This window comes from Schistocerca piceifrons, chromosome 4 (assembly GCF_021461385.2).
Source record: "Schistocerca piceifrons isolate TAMUIC-IGC-003096 chromosome 4, iqSchPice1.1, whole genome shotgun sequence".
NCBI lineage: Eukaryota > Metazoa > Arthropoda > Insecta > Orthoptera > Acrididae > Schistocerca > Schistocerca piceifrons.
In genome coordinates, this window is record NC_060141.1 from 450,064,179 (window position 1) to 450,084,762 (window position 20,584).

The 20,584-nt window shown below is 42.1% G+C and overlaps 1 protein-coding gene across 3 annotated transcripts in view; it reads left to right on the plus strand.

Annotated features, from left to right (window-relative positions):
* Positions 1-20,584, plus strand: part of LOC124795068 (neural cell adhesion molecule 2) — a 631,935-nt gene that overhangs the window by 417,181 nt on the left and 194,170 nt on the right. For all 3 annotated transcript variants that reach the window (XR_007016641.1, XM_047258875.1, XM_047258876.1), the window contains exon 9: positions 16,508-16,801. Coding sequence is in view for 2 of the 3 variants with exons in the window: in XM_047258875.1 (XP_047114831.1) it covers positions 16,508-16,801 (294 nt within the window). In the remaining variant the exon portion in view is untranslated. The remainder of the gene's footprint in view (positions 1-16,507; positions 16,802-20,584) is intronic.

Sequence of the window (20,584 nt, forward strand, 5' to 3'; positions counted from 1 at the left end):
CCAGTTTAGTTTCAGCCAAATACTGTCCTCTGTTACCAAAATTTCCGCCAAGTCATCTATGTTAGGAAAAAATGTTACATTGAATTGGGGATACATAGAGGTTTTGTCGGAGTCAATAACTATAACTTCATCCCTCTAATTCAGTATCGCTCATAAGTAACTAAAAAAACTACTATGTTGGAAAGGGAGACAGAGAGAGAGAGAGAGAGAGAGAGAGAGAGAGAGAGAAAGAGAGCTCTTCATGTTACTCTACTACTGCAACGTACATCTTCCTGAATCTGCATAATGTATTCATCTCTTGGTCTTCCTCTACGGCATTAATGGCCCAAACGTCCCGCCAATACTAAATTGATATCTCAGAATATGTTCTATCAACCGAAGCCTTCTTCTGCTCGAGTTGTGCCATAAATTTCTTGTCTCCCCAGTTTTATTCGGTACCTAGCCATTGTTACGTGATAGCCCCACCTAATCCTCAACAGTCTTCTGTTGCATCACATTTCGAAAGCTTGTATTCTCTTTTTGTCTAAACCGGTTTTGTCCATGTTTCACTTCCATACAAGGCTAAACACTAGTCAAGTACCTACGTGAGAGACTTCCTAACAACCGAGCGAGGTGGCGCAGTGGTTAGCACACTGGACTCGCCTTCGAGAGGACGACGGTTCAATCCCGTCTCCGGCCATCCTGATTTAGGTTTTCCGTGATTTCCCTAAATCGTTTCAGGCAAATGCTGGAATGGTTCCTTTGAAAGGGCACGGCCGATTTCCATCCCAATCCTTCCCTAACCCGAGCTTGCGCTCCGTCTCTAATGACCTCGTTGTCGACGGGACGTTAAACACTAACCACCACCACCACTTCCTAACAGTTACATCTATATTCGATGTTAACAAATTCCTCTTCTTTAGCAATGCTATTCTTACCATTGTTAGTTTACATTTTATATCCCCCTACCTCGGCCCTCATCATTTACTTAGCTGCCCAAATATCAAACTCATCTGCTGCTTTAAGTGTCTCCTTTCCTGTACCTAATTTCCTTGACCTTACCTGGTGTAATTCGACTATATTCCATTATCCGTGTTTACCTGTGTTGATGTTCATCTTATATCGTCCTTTCAAGACACTGTCCATTCTTTTCAACAGCTCTTCCAAGTCCATTTCTGTTTATGAGAGAATTACAATGCCATCAGCAAAGCTTCAAGTTTTTATTTCTTCTCCCTGAACTTTAATTTATCCTCTAGTTTTTGTCTTAGATTTCCTTTACTGCTTGTTCAGTGTACATATTGAATAACTTCTGGGATAGGCAACGACATTGTCTTACTCCCTTCTCTACCACTGCTTCCGTTTCATGCCCCTCGACTTTCATAACGGCCATTTGTTTTATGTAGAAGTTGTGAATAGCCTTTCGCTCCTTGCGTTTTACCCTTGCTACCTTCAGAATTTCAAAGAAAGTGTTCCAGTCAGCATTGTCAAATGCTTTCTCTATGTCTACAAATGATATAAACGTAGGTTTGTCTTTCCTTAACCAATCTTCTAAAATAAGTCGAAGGGTCAGCATTGCCTCACGTGCTCATACATTTCTGCAGAATCCAAACTTATCAACCCTGATGTCAACTTATAACAGTTTTTCCATTCTTCTGTAAGGAATTAGTGTTAGTATTTTGCAACCATGACTAGTTAAATTCGGTATTTTCACACCTGTCAGAAAATGCTTTCCTTGGAATTGGTATTACGACATTTTTCTTGAAGCCTGAGGTTGTTTCGTATGTCCCATACATCTTGCACACCAGGTGGAATAGTTTTGTCATGGATGTCTCTCCCAAGGCTATCAGTAATTCTAATGGAATATCGTCTATCCCCGGGCCCTTATTCCGGCTTAGATCTTTTAGAGTTCTGTCAAATTCTTCTCCCAACATCATATTTCCCATCTTATCTTCATCTACGTCCACTTTCCTTTCTATAATACTGCCTTCACATTTATCTCCCTTGTATAGATTCTCTATGCACTCCTTCCACGTTTCAACTTTCTCTTCTTTGCTTAGGACTGGTTTGCCAACTGAGCTGTTGATATTCATATAGCTGTTTCGATTTTCCCCGAAGGCCTCTTTAATTTTCTTGTAGGCGGGTCTGTCTTTCCCCCTTGTGAAATATGATTCTATGTCCTTACGTTTGTCCTCTAGCCATTCCTGCTTTGCCATTCTGCACTTCCTTTAAATCTCATTTCTTAAAAGTTTGCATTTCCTTTCACCTACTACATAAATCGTGGTCATAGTCCACATTTGCCCCTGGAGATGTTTATAATTTAAAATCTGGTTCCTAAATCTCTGTTGTACGATTATATAATCAGTCTGAAATCTTCTGGTATCTCAGGTGTCTTCTACGTATACAACATTCTTTTCTGATTACTAAGGCAAGTGTAAGTGATGTTTAAATTATGCTCTATGCAAACTAATTACTAATTGCCAAATTACAAGTAATGCCATATAAAACAAATCTCATTTATTCTTCAGTCTCAGTTGCACATTTTTAATTACATGATAACTTCCGTTCGCTCTAGGTCATCTTCCTCTGTGTCAGGACGTCCACCACAGTTCTCCGATACAAGTTTCTGACGCAGACAATACGGCTACTGAATCAACTATGTACATTGGAAAGATAATACAGAGAGATCGAAATATATCATCTATTTAAAAATGTCCAACTGAGACTGAAGAATAAATCAGTGTTTTAAATATCAATATTGTTGCTAATTCTCTGTGGGACCAATTTGACCTCTAAAGAACTAATGGAATTCTGTGACGCATCACGTGACATGGATATTTTTAGATTCTTAAACACTCTTTGGTGTGACAGCACACCTTTAAAATTATTAATTATTATGGTTGAAATTTATAAGTTGTTGGGGGTGGTGAGGGGGGGGGGGGGGTGAATTTTCATGGCAATCGTAAACCATATAGAAACTATACAGAAAAACTGCTAAAACTTTCGGTTTCAGCTAATTTACCCTAAGAATAACTGCCAACGTTATGGGCATTTACATCAGTAAAATTATTATATTTGGCATGATTTCATTCAGTGATGTAATACAGGTTAATGTCTTGGAGTAACTGCTCGCTTAGGTAAATACTGTGTATTGCACAACATAAAGTAATTAGAATCATGTATGGTGTTGCCACAGGAACACCTCGCAGTTGCTGGTTCCAGCATTTGTCAATCTTAACCACAGTCTCACAGGATATTTGTCCCGCTTGGAAACCACCAGGTCTCACCACCAGCTCGCCTGGCAATTGACTGAAAAAGTGACTCTACAATGGATCAGATGTCAGACAGCATGCACTCCTTCTTGAAGTAGTGTACGAAAAGTAAAATATTAAAAATGGAACTTCCATTCTTAAATGAAATTTGTAGTCACCAATCCATTACGGTTGTAGAATAAGAGAGAACAAGGGAACCTTACGTCCGTAGTTAAACATGTTACCTGCAGCTATTACCTCGGAGACAACTTATGGTGTTATTTATTTCGTTGATTACAAAAAGGATAGGAGATGCTGTCTGTGAACTTTAGAGAGAGTCGAGGCACAATGGTTCTGTATAGAACTCACAAGCCGCGACCACGCAGCTCTTTGACAATGTGCCAGTGGCAGTAAAACGTGTGACAGATAGCAAAAGTGTTGCTAATGTCAAGTTTCTTTTCTCCCTAACATTTATTTCTGTCCCATAGAAGAATTATTCATTAGAAATAAGTAGTCAATTACAAACCTTGTAAGTTACAAATCACTAGGTGTGTAGAACGACAACAACTGTGATGATACGTTTCAATCGATGAAACCATAGAAATCTGCGTCAAAACGATTCATCTATCACGACTAGTCTGATGACATTATAGTCACATCTTCAAATAACAAACTTTGACCTACAGAAGATACAATAACCATAATCAGAACAATCTTAACAAAACAGCGGAGTGACGTAACTCAGACTGACATGTGAGGTATACTGTCCTTTCAATATATAATGTCCTTTGAAACTCCATAAGGGTAAATAATAGAAGTCTCCTATCCTCCAACACAAAACTGCCATCACAATGCACGCAACTGTCATGGATAAAGTAGGCAGCGGAAGACGTAGATCTAGAAACAAGAGTCTGTTCTGTACTAATAATGCAACTGTAAAAGCATCGTGTCGGTCTGTTTGAACACGACAAACTCCAAACCTACTACACGAATTTCCATGGAATTTTCACAAGCAGCTTGAACGTAGTTTGTGGCAGCGTTTATGCTTTATTTCATCAAAATCAGGTCATAAAAGAAAGACATCGTAATTTAAAGTTTTATTTAAAACCGTGGTGTCTTTCTTTTTGTCTGTGTGAACACGCTAATCTCCCAAACTGCTAGACGAATTTTCAGGGGGTTGTCACAGTCAACTTCAGTGTATCTTGGGGCAACATATACACTTTATTTCACCAGAATCGTAACTCGGAGGAAAAGAGATCATAATTTAGAGTTTAATATGAAATCACCTGCTCATCTTAGTAGTTCGGATGTTTGAGCATCACGGCGTAGTATACCAAAGAACTAATAGGGACGCCGTTAGTTTCTTAGTCCATCAAAGAACCAACATATGGCGCTGTTAGATTATCTTATCTGTACGAATACAAACAAATAGCGAATTTCGTTGGGTAGTATATCTACATCTACATCTACATGACTACTCTGCAATTCACATTTAAGTGCTTGGCAGAGGGTTCATCGAACCACAATCATACTATCTCTCTACCATTCCACTCCCGAAGAGCGCGCGGGAAAAACGAACACCTAAACCTTTCTGTTCGAGCTCTGATTTCTCTTATTTTATTTTGATGACCTTTCCTACCTATGTAGGTTGGGCTCAACAAAATATTTTCGCATTCGGAAGAGAAAGTGGGCGACTGAAATTTCGTAAATAGATCTCGCCGCGACTTCCATCCCAACTCGCGTATCATATCTGCCACACTCTCTCCCCTATTACGTGATAATACAAAACGAGCTGCCCTTTTTTGCACCCTTTCGATGTCCTCCGTCAGTCCCACCTGGTAAGGATCCCACACTGCGCAGCAATATTCTAACAGAGGACGAACGAATGTAGTATAAGCTGTCTCTTTAGTGGACTTGTTGCATCCTCTAAGTGTCCTGCCAATGAAACGCAACCTTTGGCTCGTCTTCTCCACAATATTATCTATGTGGTCTTTCCAACTGAAGTTGTTCGTAATTTTAACACCCAGGTATTTAGTTGAATTGACAGCCTTGAGAATTGTACTAGTTATAGAGTAATCGAATTCCAACGGATTTCTTTTGGAAGTCATGTGGATCGCCTCACACTTTTCGTTATTTAGCGTCAACTGCCACATGCCACACCATACAGCAATATTTTCTAAATCGCTTTGCAACTGGTACTGGTCTTCGGATGACCTTACTAGACGGTAAATTACAGCATCATCTGCGAACAACCTAAGAGATTTGCTCTGATTGGCACTCAGGTCATTTACATAGATCAGGAACAGCAGAGGTCCCAGGACGCATCCCTGGGGAACACCTGATATCACTTCAGTTTTATGTGGCTTTACTGATTTCACTTCATGCATTACCTACTTAACGACGTTGCTTTGTTTTCTATTGGTTTTCTTTATTTTCTTTGCTAGGCGAAACGAATTTATTAAATTTGCTTTGTGACTTTGTTACCTACCCTAAATATTTTGACTTTGTTTTGCTTGCATACAAAAATTCATAGAAGGCGGCGGAGTCTTTGTGAATAGACCAGATCGGCTAAAAGCCTGGTACTGCGCTGTGTCTAGAATCCATTGATGATCGTGAGAGACGAGACTTGTGCCTCGAAAACAACAGGCTTTAATTCACTCTTGGGAAACTCCTTCCAAAAGCGAGGTGCAACGTAACTCTGGTCGAGATCGTAATGCATTATCTCGCTCATCGGAACTCTTCGCTCACAGAGGTTTCAATTTACGTCTCTTCAGTGTAATCTCTTGAGTGTAACATCATAGAAGAAGATATTTTGACAGGAAGGGACGCAGGTGAGCAAGTTTTTACAATTTTTATAACCTGAATCCGGCTTATTTCTAAGACTTTTCCATTTCGCTTTAAACGTATTTAATTCGTAGTAAACAAAGCAAAAGGCCAGACACTGAGTGTTGCAGGCTTGGATCTTAGTGTCAGCTGTTTTTTGACTCAGCCAGCTGTAAGTGCCTATCTCCCGTGTTAGAGAAGCAAATGAGCCCTTCATTTATGCCGCAATCACACTATTCAAGTGATGTATGGAGAGAAGCCTTGTAAGTCAAAATTGAATTCCAAACACAGCTGTAAACAAACCGCGGGGCAATGCCGGGTTTCATAGCGAGCAGTTCAATAAGAACCGGCACCCTAAACGTGGAACCAACCTCAACACGAAAAAAGCTTGCTGGAAATACGTAGGACGTCTTCTCAGGCAGCGATCAGCTACACTACTGTCACACAGACAGAATAAGCAAGTACCATCCTTGAAAGACAGCACAGTGGTGTGTGCGCTGCATCCAGGAGAAACGACATGGCGGGTCAACAGCCACCAAACCAACGCGAGAAGCAACGGTACAGTGCCAGACTAAACCCATATAAAACGGGAGTAGGCAGTAGAAGATATGGAACCCTGTACAAACCAATAAACAAGATAGCAGGTGTTAACAGCGTTTGAAGTATTAAGTAGATATTAAATTTATCTGACACAGTGTCATAAAAACACGACAAAAATCAACCGTATTTTTCAGATATTTTGTCTCAAGACAAAAAACTCACATATATGGTGTAGTCACAAACAGTTTGCAAAATTTGTAATACTACTGCACGATGGGCTGTGCTGAGAAACACCTATTAAGGAAAAAAATCGATCGTTGTGCCGTTTTCGAGTTAATTAGCATTGAAGTTAACTTATCAGGTAGTCGCGCGCGTAATTTAAGCGGCACCATTGGCGACGTCACTTGTGGCGGGGTGCTTGAATTTTCGGTCGCAATGGCCTGATTGGCTGGCTTCAATGTTAATTAACTCGGAAACGGCGCAACATATCGAATTTTTATCTCAACAATTATTTCTCAGCACGACCTACCCTGTAACAAGCTTACAATCTTTTCAGACTCTTTGTGATCATCCGCTACGCAGCCAAGTGATGACGTCAGTATGACAATCAGAATAAGTGTATGTGATCGTGGCAGGAACAACTCCTTTTTCCTTGGGTGACAGTCCTCAGTTTAAGGCTCCAAGACGTTACACCAAATACAGCCTTTAAAAATACGCAATGGATGTATGGAATATCAGGTGGACTGACTTAGTGCAAGCAGGATGTAACGCATTACGATAAAGCGAGGAGATGATACTCTTGCGTAGCCAGAAATTATTTCTTATTCTAGCGTCTTTGGTTCATATGCACAGATATAATGCAGTATAGTCCTGTGTTTAGCTGCAACGGCAGTCAGCGATTTGTGTTTGTCTACAGGAAAACTTTGTAGTCTATCCTCTCAACGGGTTTTTCCAAACATTAATTCTCTTCCCTTTCGTGGTGATTTTTCGAAAGTGATCCGTATAAATTCTCCATGTACACTGACATTAAAATGTAGGATTTGCTCTGCATGGTGCAAAGTGTGTTTCTGTTGTGGTTCATTTAATTAATTTATACGTTGTTTCTCTTTTAAATTTAACAAGCATCGACAGATATCCACAGCTTTTAGCAAAAACAGAAAGTTAATTGGTTTATTGATCAATAAATAAATGATATACGTATGAGTTTACATCCAAAACACAACTAATTATCAATGATTAACATGTTGTTTATAATAAAATGTATCGTTAATGTCAAGAGAGAAAAGTAATTTTCGCTTGTAGCTTCAGTAATGGCAGATACACTGTACAATAACACGTTATATAACCTCTCATGCGCCGCAAAAACGGTAATACTAATTAAATTTGATTAAATATGCATTTATGATTTTATTTTCTCCCTAACCAATGAGAGTCGGCGTAGCGATTAGGCGCTTACTATTTGCGTTCTGCCTTTAGCGTGTTCAGTAACAGTTTTATTTGAATACCTACCACAATTCAATACGCCTCCTCTGTTTTATACTATGCATAAAACTCTTTCATTGCTGATTTTACGCCTTTGTTCGTAGCGTACTGCTGTTGTTTCAGTTATATGTACTATGATACCACCTGGGTCTTATCTTAACGACTATGTCTGCTTGCCTTTGACTTACGACAATTCCACTGCAAAGCGGTTTTTTTTCTTTTTCTTTCTTTTAAGCGGTATATTCCTCAATCAGAAATATTCAACTTCATACTACCTGTTCGTTCGTTAGCCGGCCGCTGTGGCCGAGCGGTTCTAGGCGCTTCAGTCCGGAACCGCGCTGCTGCTACGGTCGTAGGTTCGAATCCTGCCTCGGGTACGGAAGTTTGTGATGACCTTACGTTAGTTAGGTTTAAGAAGTTCTAAGTCTAGGTGACGGATGACCTCAGATGCTAAGTCCCATAGTGCTTAGAGCCATTTGAACCATTTGGTCGGTTGTTTTTGTTTCTCTCTCATATTACGTGCTTGCTTTTAAGTTTACGAACTTACGTACATAACAAATTAATTCTGGCAGTATGGAATGAGCCATGATTTCAATAGTTGTTCGATGGTTTTCGGCTGTGGTGAATATCCCTGTAATGATGAAATAGGCATATCATATGTATCGAAGTTAGATTCGCCAGACGAACGTAAAAGACGTTTACATACGAGTAATAGCCTCCTAGAGCAGAAACCTAAATTGAGGTAGTACTGGAAGTATAAATGACGTGTATCTGAAATTACCACAGATTAGATAAATGACAACACACAGGAGTTTATGATTATTTCAAAAACATCGTATTTCAAATGTTGCTTTCATTTACCCGTCTGTCCTACCAAAATCTGTGTTTCTCCTTCTACGGTTATGGATCAAAGGATACCTTTTCATTTCAGCTACGAAAAATCGGTAGATATTAACGTCGTGATCTTTTGGTTTTTGGAACAACCAAGTATGTAAACTAAGTATCCAAATCGTTTAGACGAGAATATGAGCTGATTTTTCATTAGTCAAGTGAAACTGCTCCCTCTGCTTGTAAACAGGCGAGCGGATAAACATATTTATATCGGGCGGACATGCAACTACACTCAACATTTTACTCATGGGAAAGCTACAATCTGAATTATTTCGAATCTGTCTCAATGTAAATCCAACTATTGTTCCAAAAAATTTCGATGATGCTTATTTTAATAAGCAACGCCGAACGCGTCTGTAAGATAAGTTTATATCACACTCCAACAATAAAGAGCAGTCTGAATTTGAAGACCGAATATTTGTGACTTGCTGCAGAAAAAAGAGCACAACAATAAATTTGTCATGTCTTCTATTTCAGTAAGCCTAGTTTTGCTCTAGACAGTACCTAGAGTTCATCAGCCTATAGTCAAGACATGTCTTAAGTCATTCGGCGGAGGAATAATCTGCCGGTCGACAAGCGTGGAGGTATCTGAAATTAGCTAGCTCCACTCGGTGAGTAGGAAACTAAACCAGAAGAGTTAGTCCATTAAGAATCGGACCCTCCAAAGAGCACCACCTTTGGCTACCTGCAGTTACAGAGAACCGCCAATCAGCGTGTACGGTTAATGATGCAGAGGCGGTGCCGCTGAAACATCCTTTCGGTGACTGATTCTGTACCCACAAATCGTCCAGAACCACCCACTCTCGATATCAGCCTCTTACCTTGTTGCCACGTAACACACGATACTAACTATTTGTACTGACGAGGTAATTCTGCCCGTGTTTGAGTAATCACTTACGAGGACGCTATCACGTTTCCTCTACCGCATGTATCTACTGCCAACTAAGCCTGTTACCCCCATAGAATGACTGGGTGGTCCACATGTATGTGTTGCGGTAAACGCGCGCGGTCTGTTCGGGGACGTCGTTATGGCACTAAAGCAACAATGGATACTGTAAAATTCAGACACCTTCAACCTCTGGCACAGATCTATTATTCTCGTGTTTCTAAGATTACCCTGCGTTTACCGAGTCACTGCTTAAAAAGTATCCTTACCACATATCTTTACTATCGGCGTAAGCACGTCACCAATGTGCACAGGGTTCGGTCGTTCAAATACAGTAGTCTGCTCAGGAGTACCGTCCATGCTCTCAACGACTGCAGCGTACCACTGTACATGTATCCAGACATGTCAAACCACGTTTATTATACTGGATGCTTGTATCAGAATGGCTCTGCTCGGCTGAAGGCCACTCGTAATGTAGTGTCTCCCTATCAGTGGTTACTCTTAGAATCGCAGAGACAGTTTGTATGACATAACCTGAACTATGTTTCATGTAGTTAAGTCTTTCGACTCATTAGCCTATTTGAGTTCTAAGAAGAGTACTAAGTGGCATCGTAATAGAAGTCCATCAGCCATCACACATTCTTCGCTGACGGACTTCTACGAAGGATATCGTTGTAGAACCTGCTTAACATGTATATGGTTGATTTAGATCAGTAGCGGTGCCCAAGCAAAAGTTACATAATATGAGACAATATCGCGTAAATATAGGGAAACACGACGGGCACTTGCGTTCTTGTAATCGTTCAGTAGCTAATGATTCGTACTACGAAAGGAAAATGATTGTCAACAGTTACGTCGTGTCCCGCACAGAAGTATGCACCTGCAAAACGTTCTGCTCGTGTAATAGCCAATTTCATATTCTTACCTGGATCTTACACAGCGTGTATTATTGCAAGGATTTTACTCACCGAATATTTCTTTTCCAGTAGCTTACCACAGAGTAGCTTTATGAGGAGAATGGTAGCCTATCAAACTCGTAGACACACTAGTTGACAGGATCTTTCATCTTTCTCATTACAATATGTTTTTTTCTTGTGTTACCTAGTGTTTCAAATTTCTGTTGGGTCCATTTCTTCGTGTATTGGAACCTCATGACGTTTAAATTAATTTCTTTTCTTCCTTTACCTCTATTCACAACATTTTTTACAGACAGTATCCACTCGCGCCGCGATGTACCTACAAAATTACATCGTTCTATCACACACAGATCAACAGATACGACGTAATAACCACTGAGACGCATGAGAAACTGGAGCGTCATACATGATTTTTAAATTTATTACTTATTTGCCAGTAACTTCATTCAGAACGTATTTAGCTGACAGTATTCATAGATACTGCTGAATGTACCTATACAAATATATCATTTTACTACAAATAGTTTAGGAGACTTCATAAACAATGAGACGCGTGAAAAACTGTCGCATCATGCATGGAGTTTTAATACATTTTCCCTTTACTAATAAGCCACTCCTACAGTCCAGTTAACTTGAGGAAATGTAGCCGTCTATAGAGCTGTGATGTGGCATTGCGAAAGAGATATTTGTAAAATCGAGTTGTAGATTCGCGAAGCAGCTGCGTCCAGCGTACAGAAATACTACGTTTCTTAATTAGGATCCTGTACTTATATATTTGTACATTATGCACATTTCTTTTTACGACTGTTTCATAATTTCAAAGGTGTTGTCGCGAATACATGGAAAGGAAATTTTTCGATATTACACTACGAACACAGTTTATCTTTTGTTTCGATTCCTAACAGAAAATTGTCAAAATGAATATCAGGGCAATGCCGGGTTTCTGAGCTAGTAAATTTATAAAATATGAATACTAGGAGTCCCAAGCCCTATACTAAGTCAGCATCAGTGCAGGACTTATCAAGTAATGCTGCAATAGTAATTCTTGTCATGAACTCAAGTGCTTCTGTCGTACTAAGTGAGGCAGTTGTTTATATACTCTAATCGTATTTCGAAGCTTCATACCTTTGCTAGTATTTCCCAATATTGGTCTTCCGTTGCTTCCTCAAAACGCTCGAGATAAATATCGGAATATTTTTTGTTAGACGTAAACTGCTGATTTCCTTTCATATCTTTCCAAACCGAAGCTTGTATGCTGTTACTAATGATCTTGTCGTCGGCGGAAAGTTAAACTCCGAAGTTCTTAATTCTGTATAGTTGTGGTCTGGTCCAGGTGTAAACAGACGTCGTACAGAAAAGACTACTTCTGTCACTGTAGAAGTATAAATGTTTGTTCGCTACCAGTTCATAGAAGATAATATTCTAAAATGTTTGTAATAATTAAGCAAAGTTTATGATATAAATGACGGTTGCCTGACTCACGAAAGGTGTCGTGACGTGAACACACAACTCCCACTGACGTTACGAAATGTGATCAAAAAATAAAGGGAATTTTTCAATTTCGCTGGCCTTATACAAAAAAAAAAAAAAAAAAAAAAAAAAAAAAAAAATCCTGTTGGTACACATGTTCCTGATATATGTTTGCATTTTCTGCCGTTCTGAATATTTTGTTTATTGCCGACAGTCGCAAAGATAATATATGTTTTCGAGTACACGTTGAATTTTTGCTTTCAAATATGGTGTGTCAAAGAATGTGCATTAAAATTTGCTTGAAAAATGGAATAAAGTTCAGCACCGCATTCGAAATGTCACTTGTGGCTTTTGGTGAATCTAATATGAGCAAGACAAAAAGCTTACGAATGGTATAAAGTTTCAAAGTAGGTAGAGAAGACGTTGAAGACGACGATCGCTCTGGACTCCCTCGCGCCGACAGCGGTGGCCGAGCGGTTCTAGGCGCTTCTGTCGGGAACCATGCGGCTGCTACGATCGCAGGTTCTAATCCGGCCTCGGGCATGGATGTTTGTGATGCCCTTAGGTTACTTAGGTTCAAGTAGTTCTAAGTTTAGGGGACTGATGACCTCCGATGTTAAGTCCCATAGTTCTTACAGCCATTTGAGCCATTTCGGACTCCCTAGCACCTCAATTACTGATGCCAATGTGGAAGAAGTAAAGAAAATGGTTTTGAAAAATCCCCAAATTACCATCCAGAGGGCTTGCTGATGATGTCGGCATATCCTTGGGCTCATTCCAACCAATATTTTCGAATTTTTTCGGCATAGAACGTATAGGAACAAAGTTTACTGCGAAAATGTTTGATTTCAACCAAGAACGACGTCCCATAGACATTGCTCAGGAATTGCTCAGTGAAGTCGGCAACGATCCAGAAATTCTAAAGAAGATTATAACGGGTGACAAAATTTGGTTCTATGGGTATGACGTTGAAACCGTGACCCAGCCGTCTAAATGGAAACTGCTTGAAGAGCCAAAAAAAAAAAAAAAAAAATAAATAAATAAATAATTAAATAAATCTCAAGATCCATCACATCTGAAGGTTCTTCTCACCGTTTTCTTCAGTTACACTGGGGTAGTCCATCCTGAGTACCTGCCTTATTATTATATATTACCTGGAAGAAATGCGCCTTTTGCGTGAAGAAATGTGAAGAAAATGACCATAAGTGTGGCAAAGCCTCTCGTGGAAATTGCATCACTGTAATTGTCCCGCTCACTCCTCAATGCTTGATTGTGATCTTTTTACAAAAATCAAAACCATTGTATTGTCTCAGCCACCGTATTCGCCGGACATAACCCCCTGCAACTTCTTTGTATTCCCGAGGCTAAGGGAACGGTGAAAGGACGTAGTTTTTCCACCATTGATGAGATAAAAACAGAATCGCTGAAGTAGCTGAGCACCATAACGAAAAGTGAGTTCCAAAGAGATTTCAAGACTGGAAATAACGCTGGCACGAATGTATTACATCTGAGTTTGATTACTTCGAACAAAATTGATGTTGATAAATAAACTGAGATTCTGTAAGAAAAAAAATTCCCATTACTTTTCGATCACATCTCGTAACTTGCCTTAATTTCTGACAGAGATCAGATGCTTCTTGGCACGTTGTTCTGAGTCACGCAGGTTATCGTGGTAACACGCAGCAGTCGACACGCCAATAGCATATCGGCGGTCTGATGGTTGCTGCTGCGTGCTTTCAGCAGCATCATTTACCATGGCGATCGTTCTCTTCCTGCCACCAGCGTACACTACAGTTAGCACAGTTTCCCACAAATATGAAAATGTTCTGTTGGAAGAACGTAACTATGTCTTGTAATACGACAAATTCTTTTCTTTTAAATTGGTTTTTCACGTAACAGCAAAACTAGAATTATTTTATAACGGCTTCGAAATTTAAATTACTCCACAGCTTGCGACATATCATTTCCATAGCTGTAGATATGAGGATTCGTAGGAGAATTAACTCGATTTGGAATTTATGTGGGGTAGGGATTTTATGTTGTTTTGAATCTGGTGACCGACCGTGACTTGGGGATGTCTCATTGTCTGTCAGTGACCCAAGAACCGCTACCCCGTAATGAGCTACCGGTGGTGGCGATCATCTGCAGTCGATGGTTTTCCTTAATCTGGATAAGAGGAGCAGTAATGAAGGTTCGCAGTGCATGCTGACTATAAAGGTCCAAGACTGCAATGCTCGTTTAAAGGCTAGAAATTTTCCACTGCCGTCAGGTTTTCTCAAATTACCATTTAGTTGGATGCCAGAGACATGCTATTAACACCACTCATATTCATGAAGTGTTCTACGTTTGTCTGTCTTTACTTGTGCTGCTGTCACCTGATCCGCTACGACTGAAAGTGTCGACAGTCTTGCTAGTACGATAAGTGAAGTCTGTTGTCTCCTATGCTCATTGCCACCTATGCTCTCGTCGCTGCAAGTACTGTTTGTGCACAGCTCTGGGTATTATTTCTGAACAGATGCTGAGATCGGCCCACAAGTTAGCAGCAACTTAGCTTCCCGACTTATTGCACCACTCGAACGTAGCCATACAACTAAATACTCAAGACAATTTGAAAATAATCATACGCCGAGAAAATGTAAATTACACATACTTCCTACACTGAAGAGCCAAAGAAGCTGGTACACCGGCCTAACATTGTGTAGGGTACCGGGAGAACGCAGAAGTGCCACAACACGGAGTGAAAAGAACTCTACTAATTTCTGAAGTAGTGTTGGAGGCAATTGACACCATGTATTCTGCAGGGCTGTCGATAAATCAGTAAGAATACGAGGCGGTGGATGTCTCTTCTGAATAGCACGGTGCAAGGCATCCCAGATATGCTCAATAATGTTCGTGTCTGGGGAGTTTGTTGCCAGCGGAAGTGTTTAAACTCAGAAGAGTATTCCTGGAAGCACACTGTAGCAATTCCGCACATGTGGGGCATTGCTTTGTCCTGCTGAAGTTGTCCAAATCCGTCGTAAGTCACAACTGTCATGAATAGATGCAGGTGGTCAGACAGGATGCTTACGTAAGTGTCACCTGTAAGAGTCGTATCTAGACGTATCAGGGATTCCATATCATTCCAACTGACACGCCCTACACCATTACAGAGCCTTCACCAGCTAAAACAGTCCCGTGCTGACATGCAGGGTCCATGAATGGATGAAATTGTCTCTATACCCGTACACGCCTATCCATTCGATAAAATTTGAAACGAAACTCATCCGAACAGGAAATATGTTTCCGGGGGTCAACCATCCGATGTCGGTGTTGACGGGCCCAGGTGAGGCGTAAAGGTTTGTGTCGTGCAGTCATCAATGATGTTTCATTGAATTTTTTGCAGGTTGACACTTGTTGATGGCCCAACACTGAAATCTGCAGCGATTTGCGGAAGGGCTACACCTCTGTCACGATGATCGATTCTCTTCAATCGTCGTTGATCCCTTCTTGCAGGTCTTTTTCCGGCCGCAGCGATGTCGGAGATTTGATATTTTACCTGATTCCTGATATTCACAGTTGTTGCTGTTGTGGTCTTCAGTCCTGAGACTGGTTTGATGCAGCTCTCCATGCTACTCTATCCTGTGCAAGCTTCTTCATCTCCCAGTACCTACTGTAACCTACATCCTTCCGAATCTGTTTAGTGTACTCATCTCTTGGTCTCCCTCTACGATTTTTACCCTCCAAGCTGCCCTCCAATACTAAATTGGTGATTCTTTGATGCCTCAGAACATGTCCTATCAACCGATCCCTTCTTCTAGTCAAGTTCTGCCACAAACTTCTCTTATCCCCAATCCTATTCACAGTACACTCGTGAAATGGTCGTACCGGAAAATCCCACTTCATCGCTATCCCGGAGATGCTGTGCCCCATCGCCCGTGTGCTGGCTATAACACCACGCTCAAACTCACTTAAATCTTGATAATTGTAGCAGCAGTCACCGATCCAACAACTGCGCCAGACACTTGTTATATGGCGCTTCCGACCGCAGCGCCATATTCTGCCTGTTGACATATATGCCCGTATCTGAATTCGCATGCCTATACCTGTTTCTTTGGCGTTCAATGTATATTGTAGAACATATTCATGAAATCTTAGCGATAATTTCTGACGCTTATAGTCCGTAAGTTGATGCCTTTTTTTATTTTAATGCATACGAGGCTGCTCTCTGGTAATGACTCGATGGCCTGCAGAGATATGACTGTAATGCAAGACCCGTTGTGGTGTTGGGGCAGACGCGCCGACGTGCCGCGACGAGCGCGAGCAGCTGCTGGGCGCGCTGAAGCACGAGACTGTGGCGCTGCGCTGCGAGGTGGACGCCAGCCCGGCGCCGCTCGCCTTCCACTGGACCTTCAACAACTCGGGCGAGCTGGCCGAGGTGCCGCCGGCGCGCTACACCAGCCTTGGCGCCATCTCCTCCCTCAACTACACCCCCGTCTCCGATATGGACTACGGCACGCTTGCCTGCTGGGCCACCAACGCGGTCGGCAACCAGCGGGCGCCGTGCGTCTTCCAGGTAGTGGCCGCAGGTAAACGAGACCTCCCAAGCCGCCGACGGGCCGCACCGCCTTGCCTCGCCTGCACTGCTGCAGCGCTTTGCACCAGCCTCTCACTGCTGCACCGCTGCACAAGCGCGTGCCAGCCTGGCACATGTCTGTGATTTTTAAACTTCTATAGGTAGTGTCGTCTTGTACCAATACATCCCACTCCAGAACAGTAGCGGAAGATAGAAACTATTGTCCGTAGATACCGCTGTGTAAGTTTAATGAGTTCAAAGGATGGCTTAAAGGTTCCATCATTTCCTACTGTAATAAATATTTCCAAGCGACTAGTTACGGTCAAACGAATATCTTCAAAGCACTGATCAACACTGCATCGAGTTGAACGACCGTTTCTTACGAGGCAAACTCCCCATTGCACCCCTCTCAGATTTAGTGGGGAGAGGGTCCATTGGACAGCCCGTCACAAACTAAACGCAGTTCAAGCATGAATACTAGAAGTAGGTGTACTGGACTATGAAAGATAGCAAAATAGAAACACTGAATGGTCCAAGAACGTAAGTGCAATACAGGACAGCCGTGAAGAGAAATAGCGTCGTGGTTAAGTGGAACCGGCACGGTAGCTCAGTATGTTCGGTCAAAAGCTACCCTCTGCAGGAAAAAAACTGAGTGAATGTATCAACGTTGATCTCGAACTGGAGTCATGACACGTCCGCCCCGAACAAAGGCAATGAACAATGATCAAAATGAGATTTAAAAGAAAAATATGGTGACAGTGTTGGGCTACCGTGCGGACGAGCCGTGTTCAAATCTCTCTTGTGCCAAATTTCTTCCATTTTTTTTCCTGCTGTTCGCCTTATTCAAATTTGTGTCTTACTTTATGGTGTCACGTCCGTTTGCAACAGCTAGGTGACCTATAATGGCAGTTGATTCTGCACAACTACTCTATTAGCAGCCGAAATAAAGTGGCTTTCGAATGGCAACCGAAAACTTTTGATAACAAGGTGACAAATCAATCGAATCCTCCACCGGAGAACATGTTTGGTGTCTCATACACGGCAGTAGTGAAAGTACGTGTGTCATATGATAGGACTCTCTTACCGGCGCACCTAATTTGGGCACCTGGTCAGTGAGTGAGATTGCCTTCTTGCCAGATTTAGGTGTTCGTATGATTGTGAATGTGATCACTCCCAAGGAAATAATGAAAACATAACAGTTTGTCACATAAGCTGCAACAAATGAACGCAGCAGTTTCACAATCATACAATTTCTCTGTGCTCTGTCCAAATATATGTTTTTAACGTCTTTAAAGCTACGATCCGTTTTGAAAGTCTTGACTCTTGAATTCCTTTGTTGCCACATAGTTCACACCCGTTTATTTGCTATTTTTATTTCAGTCGTCCATAGGGTGTCTCATCTGCTCTCAGTATTCATCACATTCACTTGCAGGGGTAACGTATTCTTACCACATGTTTCATATCCTATAACCAATGTAAAGAATCACAACTGCCAAGACTACAGAAAGAACATTTCAATGATCGGACCGACACTTCATAATATTATGAAAAAACAAAAATAACACGAGAGAGTTTTGAATACGGTTCGCCCGCTTGTTACTCGAACACCATGGTCACTTACACACGACCCCATTGCTGTTGCACACTGCTCTTTATTCTTTTCCTTGCACAGTTCACTATTTTTATTTTGATGTTTTTTCCGCAGTTCAGTACACCTTCGCCCTGTTTTCATGCTTGATCTGTGTTCGGTCTTTGACAGGCTACCGACTGGGCCATCTTACCACTAACACTGATGGAGTGCGACGGCTAGTTTCCATTGTTGGCGTTATTTCCAGGATTTGCTTCTATTCGCACCGTAAGTGCATCTATTAGTTTACGCTGTCTGATCAGAAGTGACACAAGCCGCCCCCCCCCCCCCCCTCCGTGACCAGTATAAAAATTGATGGCGATTATTGTGTTGTCGATAGAGAATCAGTATCACAACAGGATGGGTCCGACAGGTTGGTTGGTTTGGGTGGGTTGAAGGGACCAGAATACAAAGCCCTTCGGTCTCCTTTTTCACAATCCTGAAAACCCACAAGGAATAAAAACAAGCAACAGAAGTAACAAAGGACGACACAGAGCAAGAAAGACACAGACAAAAACCAGAAAACAAGGAATTAAAAGCACACAGAGTTGTACAGTGGTTGGCCGACCACGGAAACAAAAAAGGAAAAGCCAACCACTGAGGGACACTAAAAACCCCAATCTAAAACCGCAGGCCGAAGGCCAGAGGCAACACACAAAAGGGACAAACCCTCAGATTGAGCCATAAAAGCCCCCTGCTTGAATAACACTCAAAACTAAGCCTGCCATGGCAGCGTCATCGGTTAAAAGAACAGGGAGCGTAACAGGCAGCGCAAACGTCTGTCTGAGCGCAGTTAAAAGCGGACTGTTCAAAATGTTCAAATGTGTGTGAAATTTTATGGGACTTAACTGCTAAGGTCATCAGTCCCTAAACTTGCACACTACTAAACCTAATCTATCCAAAGGACAAACACACACACCCATGCCCGAGGGAGGACTTGAACCCCCGCCGGGACCAGCCGCTAAAAGAGGACAGTCCAAAAAGATGTGGACCACTGTCACTGCTGACCCACAGCGACATAGAGGTTGGTTTTCGCAGCACAATAAATGATCATGCGTCAGCCAGGTGTGGCCAATGTATTGCCGGCAGAGAACAATGGAGTCCTTGTGAGAGGCTTGCATAGAGGATTTCCACATACCTGTAGTCTCCTTGATAACCCGAAGTTTGTTGGGTGAAGGTAGGGTTCGCCATTAATCACTCCAGGTACCAAGGACTTTCTGCCGCAATACTAACTGGAGATCACATTCCGAAAGGCCAATCTCCAGGGCCAGTTCACTGATAGCCCGTTTGGACAGACTGTCATCATGTTCATTACTTGGGATGCCAAAATAACCTCGGGTACACACAAACCACGGGGCAGCCGCAACGAGCAAGAGTGTGGATGGACTCCTGGATAGCCATCACCGGACGAGAGCGAGGAAAACACTGGTCGCTAGCTCGTAAAACGCTCAGGAAGTCACTACAGATGACAAAGGACTCACCTGCGGGTATCCTCTAGGGCGAGAGAGATGGATACCAGCTCTGCAGTGAAAAAACTGCAACCAGCCGGCAATGAGCATTATTTAGAATGATCCCCAAGAGTAATAGCATAACCAACTCGACCAACAACAATCGAACCGTCGGTATATACCTCGTCAGAGCCGTGAAACGCGGCAACAATGGAAAGAATGCAGCGGCAGAGGGCCTCAGGAGGGACTGAGTCATTCGGCCCCTGTGCCAGATCCAGCCAAAGCCATGGGCAGGAGACACACCACTGGGTATATGTAAATCGGCCCAGAAAAGTGGTAGGAGAGGGAAAAACTCAAGCCCAGAGAGAAGAGCCTGGATGTGAGCTGATATTATTCACCCTGACCAGAGCCGCTGTCAGGAAGATGGTCGACGGAGTTGGGGAACAGGAGACAATAATTTATATGCCCAGGCAAGCTACAAACATGTGCAGCGTAAGTTGATGCCGGATCCTCAATTGAGGGACACCAGCCTTCACAAGGATGCTGTTTAGAGGGCTTGTGTGGAAAGCTCCAGTTGCAAGTCGGACCCTGAAGTGAACTATGGGGTCAAGTGACGGCAACCTGGAAGGCGATGCTCAACCACAAGCCAGGCTCCCATAATCGAGATGGGACTAAATCAACGCCTGATACAGTCGTAGAAGTGTAGACTGATCGGCACCCC